General features: G+C 39.4%; 1 protein-coding gene across 1 annotated transcript in view; it reads left to right on the top strand.

Annotated features, from left to right (window-relative positions):
• The first annotated feature begins 749 nt into the window (after window positions 1-749).
• HSF5 (heat shock transcription factor 5) overlaps window positions 750-21,595 on the top strand; it is a 51,127-nt gene continuing 30,281 nt past the window's right edge. The window contains exons 1-4 of the mRNA XM_004013175.4: window positions 750-1,374; window positions 7,899-8,273; window positions 17,134-17,231; window positions 19,967-20,488. Coding sequence (XP_004013224.3) covers window positions 750-1,374; window positions 7,899-8,273; window positions 17,134-17,231; window positions 19,967-20,488 — 1,620 coding nt within the window. The remainder of the gene's footprint in view (window positions 1,375-7,898; window positions 8,274-17,133; window positions 17,232-19,966; window positions 20,489-21,595) is intronic.

The following is a 21,595-nucleotide window of genomic DNA, read 5'->3' as shown; positions in this document are numbered from 1 at the left end:
AACTTTATTTCTCTTTGTCTAAAAGTTCACCAGCTGGTTGATCAGGCACACAGGATTATACTTATCTTTGCCCAGTTCCCTCCTCATAGGCTCCTGTTTTCATTCCACCTTGGGTAAATGGTCTTGAGCAAAGCATTGGCTGAAGAGAGTATTTTTCAGAACAGATAAAATGCCAGTCTTTTCAATTTGTGCACTCAGGGTACTATACCACCATCGCCATTTTTATTTGGAGAGACAAGCAATTCAACTGTTAGGACTAATAAGAGCATAGAATGTGTTTTTGAGAATGGCTGGATTTGTTAACACCCACTTCGCACTTCCTGAATTCTAAAGCCACACAGCCCCGCTGCCTGTGAAGTACACGGGTCTCCGCATTCCGCCGCGGATACCCCCGGTGGATCTCTCTGCAGGACGCGACACCGGCCCGCGGGCCCCGGGCCCCAGCGCCTCCGGCTCCCTCAGGAGGCCGCCCAGCGAGCGCGCCTTCTCTGTGGTGCACGTGGCCCGGGCTCAAGGGGCGGGTCGGCTCGCGCCAAGTGCGGCCGCGCAGCGGCAACTCGAGGCCCCATTGGCCGCCCCGGCGGGCGCCGCAGAGGGCTCGTGCACCAACGGTCCCCGGGTCGGCGGCGGCGGAGCGCTGGTTGGAGGGGGCAGGGCGGAGCGAAGGCCGCCGAAGGGTGGGGGGGAGATCGAGAACGGGGTGAGAGAGCCAGGCTCGGCGGGGCGAGGCCCAGGGCCCGGGCGGGGTGATGGAGGAGGCGCTGCTCTCCACCCCCATCAACCCCAACAACTTCCCCGCCAAGCTGTGGCGGCTGGTGAACAGCCCCCGGTACCGCTCGATCCGCTGGGACGGTCGCGGTGAGGGGCTGCTCATCGACCAGCCGCTCTTCGAGGCCGAGCTGCTCAGCCCGCCCGGGGCGGGGGCCGGGGGCGGTGGGGCCGGGGGCGCCGGCGGCGGCGGGGGCGGCGGCGTCGGGGGCGCCGGGGCCGAGCCCGAGCTCTTCAAAACCACCAACTTCACCAGCTTCATCCGCCAGCTCAACCTCTACGGCTTCCGCAAGGTGGTGCTGGGCGGGCCGGGCGCGGCGGGGCCCGGGCCGGCGCCGGGGGGCGGCGGGCCGGCGGGCGACGGGCCGCTCCACCACTTCCACAGCCCGCACTTCCGCCGCGACCAGCCGCAGCTGCTTGTGCACCTCAAGAGGCTCACCAGCGCCAACAAGGCCAAGCTGGCGGCCGGCCTGGAGGTGCCCTGCCGCCCGCCCAACCGCTTCCAGAGGCTCCTCATCACGTCGGCCTCGGCCTCGGCCTCCACCTCCCCGCTGCAGCACCAGGAGCCGCCGCCGCCGCCCTCGGGGCCCCGGCCGGAGCCGCAGGGTGAGTCCTGCCCTTCCTCCTCTGCCCTTGGCCAGCGGCAGGGCGCTCGGCCGTCGAGGGGGCAACCGCCGCGCCCGCGGGCATTTCCTCGGCGGTGTCAGGGAAGCGCCCGGGAGCCGCTGTCGGCCGTGCTTGCCGAGAAGTCGGCACGGCACCGGCGTCGCCCCTCTTCCCGCCAGCACCTCTCCTGGACGGGGCCCATGGACGATGAGGCCCTTCTGTGTCCACTGGCGGTCACGGGGACCTCCGCGTTAGGCTGGCTTTCTTGAGTCTTCTCGGAACCCTCGTGGGCTCCAAACCTCTATCGCCATATATCTTTTCGAGACCCGGTCTTTTCACAGCGAACACCTAAAAATAAGTAGGTCTTTGTTGAAGCCCTGGGTCTGGAAGAAATAGAACTGGCTCCTGCGTTCTGATAGGAAGCAGAACAGAGTTCCTATACAGGGTGAGGATATGGCAAAGGTCAAGGTGGGAAGGAACAGTCACAGCCGAGAGAACGTAGAACAGTTATGCCAGCCCAGGGAAAGTGGTGATCAAGGTACCTTGAGTGGGTGTGTGGGTGTCCTTGACGAGCCACGCTGTCTTCCACCCATTAACCCATCTAAGAAATCTTGGAAGAAGTGTTCTCACAGTGATCATATTGTAGGTTCCGGAGTAATGTGTAGAACCATAGGCGTTGTTTATATAACTTGAAAGCAAAAATATAGTAATATATTTTCCTGTTTTTACCAGGTATTGCTCATAGGTAGAATGAATTGGCTAAACAGTTCTTTCATAGTAGCTGGTTAGACCCAATCCTTATTTAAGGTGTTATGGTTAGACACAGGTAAAACCAAACGTGTGTGTGTGTGTGTGTACAACTGTCCAATTTTAGTTAAAAATGATTTTAGAAAGCTCATGTTTACAACCTTGGAATTTTTCACTGTTGGCTTTAGTCTTTCAGTTTTGAAAAAGTTTCTACTTGAAAGTCTGTATTTTGTTGCTGTTTAGTTGCTCAGTCATGTGCGGCTCTTCGCGACCCTATGGACTGCCAGGCTTCTCTGTTCTTCACCATCTCCCAGAGCTTGCTCAAGCTCATTGAGTCGGTGATGCCATCCAGCCATCTTGTCCTCTGTCATCCTCTTCTCCTGCTTTCAGTCTTTCCCAGCATCAGTGTTTTCTAATGAGTCAGCTCTTTGCATCAGGTGGCCCAAAGTATTGGAGCTTCATTCAGCATCAGTCCTCCAGTAAATATTCAGGATTGATTTCCTGTAGGACTGACTGGTTTTATCTTCTTGCATTCCAAAGGACTCTCAAGAGTCTTCTCCAACACCATAGTTCAAAAGCATCAATTCTTCAATATTCAGCCTTCTTTATGGACCACTCTCACATCGATACATTACAACTAGAAAAACCATAGCTTTGACTAGACGGATCTTTGTTGGCAAAGTAATGTCTGCTTTTTAATATGCTGTTTAGGTTGGTCATAGCTTTTCTTCCAAGGAGCAAGCGTCTCAATTTCATGGCTGCAGTCACCATTTGCAGTGATTTTGGAGCTCAAGAAAATAAAGTCTGTCACTGTTTTCATTGTTTCCTTCTCTACTTGCGGGGAAGTGATGGGACCAGATGCCATGATCTTAGTTTTCTGAATGTTGAATTTTAAGCCAGCTTTTTCATTCTTTTCTTTCACTTTCATTAAGAGGCCCTTTAGTTCCTCTTCGCTTTCTGCGGTAAGTATGGTGTCATCTGCATATCTGAAATTATTGATATTTCTCCCAGCAGTCTTGATTCCAGCTTGTGCTTCATCCATCCCAGCATTTCACATGATGTACTCTGCATAGAAGTTAAATAAGCAGGGTGACAATATACAGCCTTGACATACCCCTTTTCCCAGTTTGGAACCAGTCTCAATTTGTTCCATGTCCAGTTCTAACTTGCTTCTTGATCTGCATACAGGTTTCTCAGGAGGCAGGTCAGGTGGTCTGGTATTCCCATCTCTTGAAGAATTTCCCACAGTTTGTTGTGATCCACACAGTCGAAGGCTGTAGCATAGTCAGTGAAACAGAAGTAGATGTTTTTCTGAAATTCCCTTGCTTTTTCTATGATCTAGCAGTTGTTGGCAATTTGATCTTTGGTTCCTCTGCCTTTTCTAAAACCAGCTTGAACATCTAGAAGTTCTCAGTTCACGTATTGTGTTGAAGCCTAGCTTGGAGAATTTTGAGCATTACTTTGCTGGCATGTGAGATGAGTACAACTGTGTGGTAGTTTGTACATTCTCTGGCACTGCCTTTCTTAGGGATTGGAATGAAAACACCTTTTCTGGTCCTGTGGCCACTGCTGAGTTTTCCAAATTTGCTGGCATATTGAGTGCAGCACTTTCACAGCATCATCTTTTAGGATTTGAAACAGCTCGACTGGAATTTCATCACCTCCACTAGCTTTGTTTGTAGTGATGCTTCCTAAGGCCCACTTGACTCCAGGATGTCTGGCTCTAGGTGAGTGATCATACCATTGTGGTTATCTGTATCATTAAGATCTTTTTTGTATAGTTCTTCTGTGTGTGTTTGTCACTTCTTCTTAATATCTTCTGCTCTCTTAGGTCCATACCATTTCTGTCTTTTATTATGCCCATCTTTGCATGCAGGTCTATGTTTACTCAAACTTTAAAAACTCTCTGTGATAGAAAATTACTTTGACTTTTAAAATTATTTTCAACTTGATTTCTAATACCCTCCCCCTTCTTCCAGGAAGGTGAGGGTGGCAATATTTCCTCTCCTTGTTCAAAGAGTAGGTGATGTGCAGCAGCATACCAAGAGAGCAACAGGATATAATCATGAGAATTCATTCTTTACCTTCAACCAGGAGAGTAATAGAGACATTTTCATCGGTGTTAACAGAGATTTAACATAAAAGTGTCTGGCTTACTTTTCGGTTATGGGAAAATGTTAAATATACAAATAAAAGTAACACTGTGTTCAGTTTAATGTAAGCCCAGGGTTAGGAATGAGCAATCTTCATTTGGAATTTAGAAGATGGATTAGGTTGTGTATCTGTGGAGTTTAGAAGATAAGGGATTAGGTTAGAGTTCTAGGAACTAGTTGGAAAAGTAGCAGTGGCATAGGAATGTTCTAAAGGAATTCTAAAGGAATATTAAGCCACTTCCATGTGATGTCCACTGATTTTGGTGGGGAATCAAATGGAGAAAGACAGTGGGTACAATACCTTGGCATTCATTTAGATACTTGTTTTTTCAGATTGTGTATCTGGTGGGCATAAGGAGAAAAGACTGAAAATGTGTTCTTGGGAAAAACAGGATGACTACTTCAAAGAAAGAAACACACAGCATACATAGAGACCAATTCTTGCTCACTTTTTCCTCTTCTCTGGTTTCTTTTTCCCCTGCCCTATCCAGTTGTAGTTTAAGTATAGAGTTCATTTCAGTTGAAGAAGCTCAGGGGCTATGTAGAATCTGATTTTCCTCACTTATAGTTCGGTTGGCCAGCATTTTAAAGATTATCTGTTGAAAAACATAAATTTAATTCATACTTTTTTGGTATATTAATACGTCAGTTCATATATACCTCCATTATCTTAGTTTTCATACGTTTCATACATTCTGCCTGTTGGTATGTATAGAAAATATGTCAGGTGTGGATTGTCCACCACATAGACTTGGTTCACTAGGAAATTGTGTTACTGATTTGGGTGGAATGTAATTCTAAGTTTAAGAATACAGGTCCAACTTTGTTTTTGCTCTGTTTCCATGTTCTAGGTCCTTGGTTCCTCTCTTTTGGCTCACTAATTTTTATTGTGCTTAATTCTTGATTATATGCCTGACTGTACTGCCCCTTCATTTCCTTTTTGTATTCTGTGTTCTACTGCAGCTTCTGATTTAAATACTTCTCTTTTGCAGTAGAATCCTCTGTGTTAGGACCTGGTTCTTTCACCTAGGTCCATTGAGCCAGTTGTCCTGTTCACCTTCTGAGAATGTTGTTCAGTCGGTAAGGCGTGTCTGACTCTTTGTGACTCTATGGACTGCAACATGCCAGACTTCCCTCCTTCACTGTCTCCCGGAGTTTGCTCAAACTCATGTCCATTGAGTCGGTGATGCCATCCAACCGTCTTATCCTCTGCCACCCCTCTGTAGTTGATAAGAAATGTGAGGGTCACGTGTTTTTCCACTATTGTTATCTTGTTTTTATTGGCAGTTTATTTCATAATATTTGTTAAAGCTTTCTAAACTAACTCTCAAGAACCAAGTTTTGGGAAAGAGGCAAGTTCTCTCCTGGGGACTGATTAGTTCAGATTCACTTTTACAGATGGAATAGAAAGAACAACAGAAATTCAGCCTACCTTACATTTTTAGGGTCCTGGATTTAAACTTTGCCAAATATATATCTTAGATGTCCTGGAGACATGTAGGTGATGTTCTATAAAGTTGGTAGACTAGAACCCTGCGAAGTAACCTCTAACAGAAGAATAAGAGCTGAACATGTGTTAGTTCTTAATTAAAAACAAAAAACAAATGTCCTTCTAATTTGTGTCCTATGTCCTTATATTAGCAGTAAATAAAATATGTAAATATTTGGGCATCACTCAGAATTTATCATAGTAGAAGTAGAATTGTATTTTAATTCAGATCTAAATTAGAATTTGAGAAATCAGGGTAGAGTATTCTTTAATGATCTATTGTTATTGACAATCTGAAAATTCATCAACAACTTAAAGAGGGTAAAGAAGGGTTAGTGAGCTATTCCACACTCTAGCAATATAAAGTTTTAGCATCCAAGAAAAAAAAAAAAACAACAAGTGATGGGCAGTTTGGGACCTCACAAACAAAAAATGTTTCTTTAAGTCTTAAAGCAAAGAATTGTCAGTGGTAGTTCAAAGTGTTTGCTAATCAGCATAAAAACTATTTTATATTTTAAAAGTAGTTTTTAAGAGGTGTATCATTTAAATACATTTAATCTTCTGAAGGAGACTTTTTTGGTCCATTAGATTTTTTTCTCCATTAGCTCTTGACTTTTTTGTTTGTTTTTTGTTTCTTATTTTAAACTTTTTACTTTATACTGGAGTATAGCCAATTACCAATGTTGTGACAGTTTCAGGTGAACAGCAAAGAGACTCAGTCGTCCATGGATACATGTATCCACTCGCCTCTAAACTCCCTTTACATCCAGATTGCCACATAACATTGAAGAGTTCCCTGTGCTACAGGATAGGTCCTTGTTGGTTATCCATTTTGTGTGTACATGTCTGCCCCGAACTCCTATATTTGCTTATGTTTGGCATTAATGATTTATTCTTTTTAAATTTTAAGAGTTTATTTGAGCAAAATCAATTTGAATCAGGCAGCGCCAAAACAGAAGTGGTTATGAGCACTTCCTAATGCTTCATTCTTTAGAAGAAATCAAACATTAGAGGAATACTAGAACAAAAGATGTATAACATATTTAAATATTTGGAAAAGTAGGTATGTAAGTGCCATCTTTAGCAGATGAGTAGCACGTAAATTAGACTTTCCCTCTGTTTTATAGATTATAGGTATATTTTTTATATATATTTTATTTATATAGATATAGCTTAATACAACAAAAACAAATTGAAAAGGCTTTGTGAACCACATAATTTAATGGGTAAAATCCTTTCTAGGAATAAATTAGACTAGCTTTATCGTCAAGAACTGCAGTCTTTAAAATAAGTTCAGCTTGCAACTTTTATATTTTCCTTTTCTTCATTCTGTAGTATTGCTCTTTCTCTCTCTTCCTCATCTCCACTGATTAATTCCTTTCTACCTTGCAAGACAAGAGAAAGCAAATATAGGAATCTCTTGTCCTGAGTGTGTGGATTTTTAACAGACTCTCGAGGTGATTCAAATGTAAATCAATGTTTGAGAGCCATTGATATCTAGGAAGGGACTAGAGATACTCTGAAGAAAAAGAGACCATGGAAAATTTTTGATTCAGGAATGAACAAGTCAGAGTTTCTAAGCTTGACTTTTCTGCAAAGATTGTTATTAAAATTTGTTTAAAAATTGAAAGGGAGCAAAGAACATGAAATTTCTTTTTGTGTGATAATTTTTATTTTTCCCATACTTAACATCTTTCGTGAATATGGTTGAGTGCTTATTTTTGTACCTATTATTAAGATTCCTAAATGATTTAGAAGACCACATGGAATTTCTAAAACTTCTAGGAAGTACTGGTAGTTTACAGATTGGGAAAATCTGGGTCAGTCAGTTGAAGTGAAAGGTAAGATGACGTTTAACCTTTGATTTAATGTTAGAGTTTGGCCACTTTGTCTCTTATCACAATCATATTGACAACCAAACAAAATTTGTATGATTATTTTTTCAGCATTATATTTGTAATTTCATATTGTGTGTTCTGAACTTGTTTTTACCAGTAAATTTCTGTTGTGTTGAGAATGGCTGGAAACTCAGCATATTCACAAGTGAAGAGTAATGTATGTTTTGTGACTTTTGGTTTACTGTGTCTGGTGGTGTAATATAAAATTAGTAAATGTGCTCTTCCTCTTTTATGCAGGACCAGTGGCCGTAGGACAGTTTCACCGGTCGTTCCGGCGAGATAGTTTGTCTCCTTACTCCTACGTATCAACTTCATCCCACAACCACAGTACTTTTCCTCTGAAAGGTTTAGATCGGACCCCGATCCCTCCTAGAACATGGCAGAACTCTCTTGGAATGCACCCAGGACAAGTGGAAACGTCTCCCACTTTTTCAGATAAAGGGGTTCCATTTCCTGTACTACAGAGGTTTCCAACTGAGGTTACGTATACCCTGCAGCCCAGTGCCACATCTGTACACGTTCAGCAAGGTCCTCAAACAATGGTCAGCTCCTCCCAAAAATATAGTAACTACACACCCTCAGCGCAGTACTCCCAAGCCTACTATCCAACAGGTATGAGAAATTCAAATTCAATGGTTTCTTTTAAGGTGCTTGATAATGAGAACTTACATTTTTTAAAATGTATTTTTGTATGCCTGAACAAAACTAGGAATGTGCACCTAGGAAATGTCAAAGATTTCTCATGAGTACTCATTTTTTTAGCAATATGTGAAATTTCATTATGTTCTTAAAGGCTGTGAAAATTGTTGTGTATGTTTTTAGTGAAACTTTGGTATCCTCAAAATATGTTCTGGTAAGACTTAGTACACCAGATCTTGGTATAACACTGTTCTTGGTGTAGTAGTTTTTTGTGGGTTTTTTTCTTTTAGAAAAAAATACTTATATTACATATTATTTATTTTTTAGTTATATATGTGAGACTGCCTCATAATGAAATCATCTTAGTATCTCAGTAATGAAGTTTAATAAAAGAGCCTACTCACCATCTCTTAAGACTAAACTATATTCTTTTAATAAAAATGTAATGGTGTGGTTTGGCAGTGCAATCCCTGCAGGGTTAATCTCAGCCAGCGGACAGCTGGGAGTAGCCGAGAGAAGAGGCTGACAATGACAGCTGACCTAGAGCTCAGCCAAGGGCATGGAAGACCTGCCAGTAGAGCTCAGGCCACTCATTGGGAACCCATGTGATAGTGACCATCCATTTAGGGATACATTTTTGCAGAATGATAATGTTACCATTTAATTAAAAACAATTTATTGTTTTGCAGAAGCACCATAGAGGTGATATATATTTTCATTATTGTTTACACAGAGTGATGAAATGGGGCAATAGAAAAAAGTCAAGGGTCAAGGCTTTCAGAAAAGACCAGGAAGAGAAAAAAGGGGGCAGTCCTTTGCCTTTTGAATTAAGAATGTAGGCATATTAATGAAGTACAGCTGGAAGCAGTCTCCAGAGGTATTTTTGTTAGACCGCTTTTCCCAAGCAGGACGAAATGAAAAACTAAAATAAGTGGGAGGCGTGTAAATTAGATAAGGAGGTTAAATGATTGGTTGTCTTTTAAAAGCTGTAAATTTGGAAACTGTTCCATTTATAATAATGCTGGTAATATGCAACCATGTTTGTTTATTATTGATTGGCTCATTGCATTCTACCTAAATACAGACAGTAAAAGGGATTGCTTTATTTTCTCAAAGTACTTAAGTTCAATAATATTAAAATAATAAAACCAGAGGTTAAATTAGATTGAGTTTTATAGATTTTTGGAGCTGCTACTGTTTTGGTGGATGGAGAAGGATAAGGGGAAGAAATTATATGGAGTAAGATGATATAGCACTTAATTATTTGCCTATTAGAAATTTTAAAAATCTTTTAACCTTATATATAAAAAAAGTGGAGGTCTAAGTCTCTTTTTTTCAGACTTTCAGCCAATTCTTTGAAGAACAAAAATATCTGGGTGATCTTGAAAGCTAGAAGATGACATTGGTGTTATATATCTTATGTATAGCAACAAATAGTGTCAGAGTTTCCTGAGGGATTTTTAATCAATATTTTGATAAATTAGGCATTTCTATCTAAATTATAATTTGGCTGCAATCCATAAATGCATAGAATAGATATATATGAGAGAGAGACCGTCTGTGTTTTTCTTATACTTGCTTTACATTCTATAGCCCATCAACTGGACAACACCCCTGTCTCTCTTCCTTTTAGCAATGAATGTCTCTCTTTCTTTTCCTAATCTCCCTTAAATGCCCCTCCTTTACACTACTAAAAACTTCTGGGGAGTTGAAATTTAGGAGGACTACAACAGGAAGAGAAATGTGCTTGGCCTTCTAACTTGGGATTTTGGAGAAATTTTCCTATGTACGTATTAGATACGGTGGTTAGGTTCCATACTACTATTAGTGCTGCCATTAAGGTACGGATGGTTATAGTTCGGCTTAGGAGCCAAACTAGCCTGTATGATGATGTTTCTACAGGAAAATGTATTCCAAATTCCAAACAATCCTCTTAGAAACTCCTAGTTCTAAATTTTATAAGAACTAGTTGTATCTTATTAGAAAATACTATAAATAGTTAATATTATTCATTCATTATAGAAGTACTATTTGTTAAATTATTACAATTTAGGATCTATGTCATTTAAAAAATATTTTGTGTTAGCTTGGATTTAAATTTATAAATAAATTTATTAATTTGATAATTACATTGAAAATTGTCTCCAGGAGTCCAAGATAAGGACTAGAAAAGAGGCACATTAAAAGAACAAGTGCTGCTGACGTTTTGATAGTATAGAGTGCATATGAAATAGAATCTTGTATTATCTGAATTTTTGTTTTGTCTTCTTTGATATGGATGATTGAAATTACCGTGAAGGTTCTGAGGTTATAAGAAAAAGAAATCTCATGATTTCATGATGAATTCTAATATATAGAGTAGTTCTATGATATAATGTAGGCAAAATTGCTTTGAACATTCTGAAGTACTATAGAAATAAAAAGTTGTATTGTTCAATACAAAAGACCTGCTATGGAACGGAAAGAAAATACCAAAGAAATAACTGTACAAGTACTTAATTCCTCCAAATCTTAGGTGAAGGACGCAAAACGTAGTGAGCAGTTTAACCAATATTTAGTGAATTCTTGTTTGTGAAGGGCTTTACAAATGACTACCAAAGTTAAGTAAAATACTACTCTCAGAGGCAGGATAATAATCACTCTCAATCCAGCTTTCCAAATCCTAATAATAAAGTAACTAATTTTGGAATAATGATCATACTTTAATCCTTTCAAAGTGAATTATATGACTTGAGATTTGGATCAAATTTTAGTAAAAAAAACAATATTCAACTTCATTTAAAAATTAGTTATATTGAAAATAAACCTGGATCTGGTCTTCATGGGGTATAACCAGTAAAATTTGTATTTTGTAATATTTCATAAATTATTTCTCTAGTAAAGCCAAACTTGGAAACTATAAAAAACTGCTCTCAAGACTGACTCATAAATGGACTCACCTCAGTTATTACATTTGCCCTTCCTCTCTTGAAGCATCTGTTTTCTTTGCCCAGCTTATTTACATTTTTTCCACTCTTAACCGCTTCTTCAAAGACAAAATGTTATAGATCCAGCATTAGAGGGCTCTTTCTAGTCTTGCCCTATCTTGAATTCAGTTTTCTTCTCTAATGCTGTTTTCAGGGTGCTACTATAATTTAATTTCCCCTTTTTTTTTTTTATAAAAAAACTGTTATTTTAGACCTTTTTGTTTTGCTCATTCTGTATTTGAACATACATAAGAATATTAGTATATTCATATTTATAGACGGAATCCTGTATTGAGGAATTGTTTTCCTTTGACTCATGTTGTAAAAGTCAAAGTTAACTTTGACTTTTTTCCCAAGTTAAGTTTTAAGCTCAAAGCAGTGATTGGTGATTTGTAGCTGCCCTTTGTCTTGTATTTTATTTAGCAAATATTTGTGTAGCAGTCACTGTGACCAGGTACTATACTGAGTGCTTTCCAAATATGAATTCATTTAATCCTCAAAACAACTTTATAAGATAGGGAATGTAGTTATCCCCGTTTCATAGATTAGAAGCCGAAGCACAGCTCAGCACAGGCAGGGCTAGGAAACAAATCTAGGCAGATTCTTTCGAGTTCATTCTTTCAGCCATTATGCTCTGCTTGCTGCCGCTGGCCTGCTTGTAATACAGAGAGGACATTTTGTTTGTTTTGCTTTTCTTCTGAGAGACTCTTTCCTGATATACCTCTTCCCCAGAGTTAGTCCCTTCCAGATAGGGTAGGTGACAGATGCTGGTCAGGGGGACCTCGCCTTCTGTTCTACCTATGGCAGGGCCCTGACCCTGGGCTGTTGACTCTCTCTGCTTGAGCAGAGAGACAGACTCCATCCAGCTGCTAGAGTGGGACATTCAGTCTGCAGCTGTGTCTAATTCATTTCTGTATCCCCCTGCACCTGGTGTAGTGCTTGGCCATAATGGGCTCTCAGTAAATATTTATTGAGTAAATGAAGTAATTCTAGCCTCAGCTTTGCAGTTAGTCATCTGATGGACATTGTGACCTTCTGTGGATTATTTCATGTCACTCGGTTTCAATTTCCCTTTCCAAAAAGTGGCAGTAATAGTTTGGGTCTGGGATTAAATGAATTAATGTCTAGAATTTGAATAGACTTCAAAATTTAAAACACTTAAAAACTTTATATTTACATATGAAGGATAACATATTTTAAAAGCCGTATTTCAAATGAGCCTAGCGACTAACACTTTAAAGGCTGACTGAAGTGATTTAGAAGAATATGCCGCTCTCATGAAGGTGCATGTGTTTTATTATTTTAAAAATTTTCTGAACGGACTCTTGGGCAAAGAAGGTTGATTATTACTGTTTTGAAGTACATTAAATTTTAAACATTTGATCTTTAGGCTTTTCATTCTATATAATGTACATAAATAAGCATAGAATATGAAGTTATAAGAACTTTCTGATGCTCTAGGAGCCTGTATTGTCAGTTTCTCTGAAAAGGTCTGATTTCGTTCTTATGGAGAGAGGGACTTGACGTAGATACACTAGGAGGATTTTTAAGCAAAAGCACAATTTTATTTTCTTTTCATTGAGGTAAAATACATATAGGATTGACCGTTTTAGCCATTTTTAAGTGTACAGCTCTGTGGCATTAAATACGTTCGCATTGTTGTGCTAGCGTCACCACCATCCTTTTCTAGAACTTTTTCGTCTTTCCCCAGCTGAAACTCTGTACCCAGTAAACACTAACTTCACGTTCCCCTCTCGCCATCTTGTGGCGACTGCCATCCTACTTTCTGTCTTAAAGAATCTGATAATTCTAGGAACCTCATATGAAGGCAGTCGTGTATTTGTCCTTTTGTGATTGGCATCTTTCACTTATTCCGAGTCATTGATATTGTGGCATGAGTCAAAATCTCCTTTTTAAATGCTGAATAATTTTCTGAAATTTCCATGTATATGGACCACATTTTATTTGTCAGTTCACCCGTTGATAGACCCTGGGTTGCTTCCACCTTTTGGCTATTGGTGCTCTGAACTTGGTTCTACAGTTATGTGTTCTGCTTTCACTTCTTTTGGTTGTAGACTCGAATACCATTTCTTTACCTCACTGTAGATGAGGAGATGTTGGGGTTCTAGTTGCTGTAGTAACTTACCTTGAAATTAACTTTACTATTAAGATATTTTTCCTTTTGAGTATTTCTTCACTGTTGATACTGTACTATTTCAGAGTAGCTTGAAGTCCAAACCATTTTAATTACCTACATTGAATAAATTGGTAACCATGAATAATAAATAGGTAACCATGAATTACCTACATTGGATAAAGTATATGAACTTGTTTTCCTAACCTATAGTGGATGTGAAAATTTTTACCTTTAGATAAATTTTCAGTAATTTATTTTTACCATAAAAGATGTCATCAACTCTTAAATATGAAATAGAAATTTTTCACCATTTCCAGCTTTTTATTCTACATGCGATTCAGTGCCTTAAATGAACACTGCCTTCAGAAAGACACTGAAGATCTTTATGGAGATGAGCGTGTCTTCATAGTGATAAACTCAGTTTTAGAAGTGTTAGTACTTTCACAGTGCTTTCCTAATACACACTAGATTAGTTTGTCATGTATGGAGCACACAGTTGTATTTTTATACTAGATTTTCATATCCAGTGAACTCATTAATACTTTGCTTTGTTCTGTTTTGTTGACTGTATGAAGTAGGACTGCACTGGTAAGGAACTAGCCATTGAGGAGTCTTTTTGGATTACCTATTCACCTCCCTTTCTTCACGCAGGCACCTTTCTACTTTCCATTTGTAACTGGACACTTGAAAGGACAGTCACTATTTTGCTGTTTCCTTAGATACCAAATCAGCTATCAACTATTTATTAATATAGTCACTTATATGTTATATTTTCGGAGAAGGCAATGGCACCCCACTCCAGTACTCTTGCCTGGAAAATCCCATGCACGGAGGAGCCTGGTAGGCTGCGGTCCATGGGGTCACTAAGAGTAGGGCACGACTGAGTGACTTCACTTTCTTTTTTCACTTTCATGCATTGGAGAAGGCAATGGCAATCCACTCCAGCACTCTTGCCTGGAGGATCCCAGGGACAGCAGAGCCTGGTGGGCTGCCGTCTATGGGTTCGCACAGAGTTGGACATGACTGAAGCGACTTAGCATGTTATATTTTATCGTTGTATATTCTATGTTATTTTTTCAAGAAATTTATTTTAAGGTACACTGTAACAGCTATTCAAAATGTGTGAACAGTGGCATCAGATTGTTTATAGCACTATCAGAAAAATAAAGCTAATACCTTTCATTGATTTATTTGTAACAAAACACTTTTATGGTGCCCTGATGGGTGAAAGATCCCTTGGAGGAGGAAATGGCAACTCACTCCAGCATTCTTGCCTGGAAAATTCCATGGACAGAGGAGCCTGAGGATCTGCAGTCCATGGGTTCACAAAGAGTCCAACATGACTGAGCACACGCACGTGCGCGATGGGTGAAAATCTACAGCCCCTGACTGAGTCCTTTCTGCCACTAGGGGGCTGTTTTCTTTAGCTGTTAAAACTGGAAAAAGATCCCAGTTGTTTTCAGTTTCAGCAAACCCCGTAGGCCCCTCCGTAGCTTTTTGGATTTAACTTATTTCCCAGGGTATTTATGCTTTTAAATATTCTGGGAAACAAAATTCCAATACGAAAAATTTTAATTGTGTATTTGAATAATCTCCAAGGATATGGGAAGTGACAGCTGCTTGACTTTTATGTAGCCATCCTAGTAATATCTGGCTTTTTTAACCACTGGAATTGTTAAAATTATGTAATTCAGAAAACATCAACCCTTATATTCTTATTTGAACTAGAATTCTACCCATTATTTTAATTTTTTATTTCCATGTGTAAAATTTAATGCCTTAAAATGCACATGATATAATAAAATATTTCTCTTATACCTTTATAAACTTCTGACATTTTAAAAATCCATAGTCAGTAATGGATAAAAAGGGAACCATTTTGATGAATTTTTGCAATTGTTAGATTAATTTACCTCAAAGATTACAGAATGAGATTATTTAGTAATTTTACTAGCATATTCAGAATATGAGAAATGTGGACCAAAAATGTTGCCACCTGTAAATAAGACACCTTAAAAATATTCCACAAGTGGAGTTCTAGTAAAATTAAAGTATTAAATTTTAGGAAGAAAGATTAGGGAAATATCATGATACATTAAAGAGCATGTACTTTGCAGTTTGATGATTGCCTCTGTCACTATCAGCTTTGTGAACTTTCAGCACATTGTTTAACATCCCTGAGCTTTAATTTCCTGATTTTTGTAAAGTAATGTTCATATCTCATTCAGTTGTTTGGATTAAATGAGGCAATACATGTAAAGGACCTTGGACTGTACCTGGAATATGTTAGGTGCTCAGTAAATGTCATACTCTCTTTAATCCAAAGGTGTGATGTTAAAACTGATTCTCATTCGTTCTGGAGATTCTCTCTCTGGAAGAGAGGAGACTCAACCAATTATTAAGGCTGCATCTGTAAGTATGGGGACTTCCCTGGTAGCTGAGCTGGTAAAGGGGTTGCCTGCAATGCAGGAGACCCCAGTTTGATTCCTGACTTGGGAAGATCTGCTGGAGAAGGGATATGCTACCCACTCCAGTATTCTTGGGCTTCCCTGGTGGCGCAGCTGGTAAAGAATCCTCCTGGAGTGTGGGAGACTTGGGTTTGATCCCTGAGTTGGGAAGATCCCTGAAGGTCTCCTGGAGAAGGGAATGGCTACCCACTCCAGAATTCTGGCCTGGAGAATTCTGTGGACTATTCCATGGGGTCACAAAGAGTCGGACACGGCTGAGAGACTTTAACTTCACTGTAAGTAAGACTATACCAGTACAAAGAATTCAGTCTTTTCATGGTATCCTAACTATATAAAGAGGAAGTTTGGAAAATGTATTTCCTTAGCTAAAATCATTAGCTCTTTGTATACTGATTGCTTACTGTATGCCAGTGTTGTTCTTAGTAGGTACTGTTATTATTCCTGTTCTGTTAATAATAGGATACAGAAATGGAAGCCCAAAGGGATTAACCTTATTCCAGTTTATGTTCTTGTTCTTTAGTCACTAAGTTGTGTCTGACTCTTTTTCAACCCTGTGGACTGTAGCCTGCCAGGCTCCGCTGTCCTTGGGATTTCCCAGGCAAGAATACTGGAGTGGGTTGCTGTTTCTTTCTCCAGGGTGTCTTCTTGACCCATGGACTGAACCTGCATCTCCTGCGTTGGTAGGCAGGTTCTTTACCAGGGAAGTCATCAGGGAAGCCTCAGGTTTATATAGCTAGGCTCCAAAGGCAGACAGTCTAGCTCTAGGTCTGAATTCCTAACCACTTGGCTAAATGAATAAAACAGTTTTTTCCATAGATTTAACTGGATGCATTGTACATTCAGTAGGAGTGTTTGGAGAGTTTTTATACTTGTTTTATACTTAAAAACACACCTTCCTCCAAATGTTTGTTACTATTAAAATGATTGAAATAATTATTTTAGAATTTTGAATATGTTCTGATATTTTCAATAAAAGGAAATTACTACTTTCATTAAGAATAAACGTTTGATTAGAAATGTAGCAAAATACTTAGATGCTAAAGGATTCATTTATAAAAGTAGAAATGACCCTTTTAAGTGACTTTTAGTGTTGCTTTATTCCTGTTTGTTTTCAACAAATAATGGCACGTCATTGGACTAAATGTATTGCACCCACAAAGGAAAGCCTGGGGGAGATTTTGCTCCAGGTTGAAAGAGAGGCGCGCCTTGAAGGCCGCGGGGGCGTACGTGGGTTGACAGCTCTCTGTCTGGCTTTGTTGCAGCTGTGCTGCAGTGCTGCTCGCCTCCCACCCGCGTGGACGCGCTCAGTAGCTGTGTCGCCCCCCCTGCCGCCTCCTACGCACACTGCAGCTACTTTCAGGTAAGAGGCTGGGCGCTGAGGACAGTCTCTGCATCAGGGACAGTACAGTTACCCAGTTGACCACACACAGTTTCAGCCTGTAATTTTATCTTAATGAGTAGCCGGAGGTAAGCTGTGGATTATGGCCTCAGTTTTTCTCAATTCTAAGGAAAAAAAAAAAAGAGTTGACGTAAGTAATGTCTGAGGATTCTTCCAGGCCTACACTGTCTCTTCTGGGCCTCCTCTTAGGCACCTAGCCACATGTAGGATATTTAAACTGAAATTAATTAAAGTTAAATAAAATTTAAAAATCATTCCTCAGTCACTAGCCACATTTCAGATGCTTAATAGTTTTGTATGGCTAGGGGCTACTGAATTTTATAGCACACAGAACATTTTCATCATTGCTGACAGTTAGTTGAAACAGTGTTGTTCAACTAACTGTCAGCAGTGGTAAAACTGACTACCGTGGTAAAATAATTCATTTTTCCAGGTAAGCTCTAAAAGTATATAAATCACCAAATGACAGATCTTTCCAAGATAGCACAGATAATTACTTTTTTTTTTAAGGAGAAAGGGAAAATGATGTAAAAAATGAGAAAGCCCCTGTGTTGTCAATACCACACTTCAATCATTTTCTCATTATTTATTAGGAAGCAATTTCTTTGATCTAAATGTTGTAGACTACCAGTTTTAGGATAAAATTAAATCCTGTTTGTATTTTTATGTTGCAGTTGCTTGGAGATTGGAATTGTTTTCCTTTGATATCATGTAATCATGATAGTTTCCACTCTTAAGAAAATACCTTATTAGTGGCATTCCAGTACTCAAAAGAGCATTCCTTTTTTCCTTTTTTTAATTTAGAAAATATACATTGGAAATAAAATTATAATGAGATTGTTGTTTGGAGAGTACAGAATCCAATCAAGGGGACTTAGATGGACATATTTAATGACAGATACCATCAAGCATGTTAGTCAAGCTGTTTCATTTCCACTGGAAAGACATGTCTGTCTCACAAATTAGATGATCTTATCTGGAGATTCAGGGATTCTCTACCCTGGGTCATACTAGAGATACTGTGTTGGTGTTTTTTGATTATATTTTATGTTTTAAAAAGTCATTTAAAACATCTTTAAAGACGTTTTCTTACTGCAAAGGCAATACATGTTGATTGTAGGAAAACAGAGGTAAGTAGACATAAAACTTTTAATTTAAAAAGCTTTCTTAAATTATGTGTTTGTTTATTTCGGGTGTGCCGCATCCTCACTGCTTGCTTTGCGCTGACTTCCTCTACGGTGATGAGCGGGGGCTTCTCTTCCTTATGGCTTAGGGCTGCCCATCGCTCTGCTCTGTCCTGTTGCAGACGACAGGCTCCGCGCTCCTGGCCTTCAGGACTTGCAGCGCCCGGGCTCTGTAGTCATGCCATTCGGGCTCTAGTTGCCCTGCAACGTGTGGAGTCTTCCTGGACCAGGGATAGAGCCCGTGCCCCCTGCATTGGCAGGTGGATTCTTACCTACTGCATCACCAGGGAAGTCTGACATAAAATTTTTAAATGGAAAAAAGGGAAGTGTTTCAGATGCCATTCTGGAAATAACTGCAGTTAAGTTTTGCTGGACTGTAGATGTGGTGACTGTGCATGAATGGTCCATATATTGTAATGGTTAAGAGCAAGAATTCTGGAGTTAGGCAAACCTAGGTTTGAAATCTGGCTCTGTTAGTTATTTCATTGTGACTTTGAATAAATTATGAAGTTTCTCTGAACTTCAGTTCCACTATTTGGAAATGGACATTATCACATTTCATTGACCTCTTATGAGGATTAAATGAAATAATGTAGAGAAAGCACTTTGTGTATGCCTAGCACATAGTAAGAACTCAATAAATGGTGTATAGCTATAGTATAATAGCTTGATATTTAAGCCATTTAAATTTACATTTTGGCATTAGTGGCCTTCGAAGTTGACTCACTACCTATTTTATTCAATTGTAACTCTTCCGTATCTTATGTTTATAACCTGATATAGTCAACAAACAATTATTGAATACCTACTCTATGCAAAGCTCTGCATTTGGCAACAACTCATTACATGTTTTGTTTAATCGTTACTTCAGAATTCTGTGTTCATAGCTTGAGGTGGTTTTTCATCAGATGTAATTGTGCATAGTACTGTGTATAAGAGAATGCATCTTAAAGATATCAGTCTAAAAGTGACAGCTATTTTAATCAGTTGTTTTAGTATTAAAATAATCTCAACAAGGGACATTTGATATTCCATCCATTTTTCCCCCAGATTATTTGGAACGGAATATCAGTATCTCCCTCTGAATCTGTTGAAGCGTTGGTGGACTTGAGAGCAGCCTGTGTTTACTTCCTTACTACATTCCTAAAACAGTGTATGTTTTTGTCTGTCAGCCTTTCCGAAAGACTTTTTACATAGACATTTTATCAGCAAATAAGTATTTGGATACTGTAGCTTTTTTTTTGATTTTGTGTGCTTTAACCCTGAGAATTATTGGTCCATTCCAATATTAAAACTTAGCATAGCGGTTGATGTACAATAGTTCGTGTGCTAATGCTAACAGTAAGTAGAGTTAAAGGAACCACTGCCGAAAACTTGACTGGCATTCAGGTTTTCTTAATGAACTTCAAGTTAAATTTATGTTTAGCATTCATCAGCATAAATGTTTTTGCTTTCTTCCTTAATCTCATATTTGATTTTCTATCCAAAGAATTCTGTTTTCTCTTTTCCCAGAATCCTCCAATGCAGTCTTCCTATCCAGTTGAATTTCTGCCTTCTAATTGGCCTTGCAGTGCTACTGATGAAAATAAAAAGACAGAAGTAAACCTAGAGGCTGTTTTTCAGATAGTAGATGAGTTGCATTCCTCCCCTAAATTGGAGATGGTCAAGGTGGAGCCAGTTGAGAATCAGTGCTCAACATCCCAGTCTAATAGAGGCCAACATATCCTAGCTAATTCAAACAACAGCAACCCATCTTCCATAAGCCAGGCTAGCCAGCTGGAGCCACTTACTCCTGTAGGCTCAGATATTACGTCTTTTGTGGTCGGAACAGAACAGGCAATTACCAGCTCTCTACCGCAGTCACCTGAGTACATCTATACCATCCACCCAGCTCAGCCTGTTGAAAATGCTACAATGCAAGAGTCTGCGATCAACCAGCAAGCTCACATCAAACTGAAGGAACAGCTAAGTCATAATCCATCTCCATCTTCAGTAGTATTTGTTCAGGAAGGGCTACCATTCAGCACACACCAGGTAAGAGGCGAAGAAAAATTCCTAGTAATGTTCAGAGGTACCTGGTGCTTCTTGCTAAGGACTGTTGTAGTGGGGACTTTGTCCTGGTTCTATTTGGGTTCAATACGAGTTCATTATGCTTTCCAGAAGGATCATGTCCCAGTGGTTCTGCACAAAGCATTTCAGAAAGAAGTAACCTTAACTGTCAGGCGTGCTCTCACTATGTTATGGTTTGAATGAGCACTGTGGTATAAGACTTATCAATATTTTCATGTTAAAAACATCCTTTGAGTTTCGCTTCCAAATTGAATTTGAATGGACTAGGTGTGCCTGCCTGGTTAAATTCCACTTCTCAGATGGATGGTTTATCTCATAGATAACATCAGGACTTTCCTGGCCATTTGTAGCATGGAGGTAAGGAGATGGTTGGAAATATTTTCATACTTTCTTACAACATTATTGAATTGTAATTTGACTTGAGAGCATACTGTGTGTGAATTTCCTTGCTAATATTCTCATTCCTTAAGCAGAATTCTGACTCTGGTTTGAGAGATATATTCTGAAGGTAGAGACTAATCCTTGATCACTGCTAGCTTATGACCAGAAAATGAATAAACTTGCATTCTAAAAAATAAAAGTATATCCAAATTAAAATCACTTTTGTGATTAAGTTTTTATTTTTCGTCTTTCATTTTGGATTTTTTTCTTTAATGGAGTTGAATATGTCTTCATTTTTAGAAGTTCACAAGATAATTTTTTGGCAGTTGTGTGTGTATTTTGGTCACACCATGTGGCTCATGGGATTTTAGTTCCCTAACCAGGGACTGAACCTGGGCCCTCAGGAGTGCGAGCATGGAATCTTAACCTCTGGACAGTGAGTGAAGTCCCCTGGGCAGTTTTTTTTAATGCATTCTTTTCTGGCTAACTTAAGGGTCAAATGTCTTCAGATTTCTATCAACTCATTGTCCTTTTTGAGCCCAAACATTGAGACCCAGAGTACTATGTATTAAAATAATAATATACATTCAGTATACCAAAGATAGGCCCTTTGTGTTTCAAATATGCCTGTGAAAAGACCATGAAATGTGTCTTTATTCCTTCATAGTCACATCCAAAATATCAGATTTC

This window comes from Ovis aries, chromosome 11 (genome assembly GCF_016772045.2).
Source record: "Ovis aries strain OAR_USU_Benz2616 breed Rambouillet chromosome 11, ARS-UI_Ramb_v3.0, whole genome shotgun sequence".
Taxonomy (NCBI): Eukaryota; Metazoa; Chordata; class Mammalia; order Artiodactyla; family Bovidae; genus Ovis; species Ovis aries.
The sequence above is the reverse complement of the archived record's forward strand: the minus strand, read 5'-3'. Positions and strand labels throughout refer to the sequence as shown.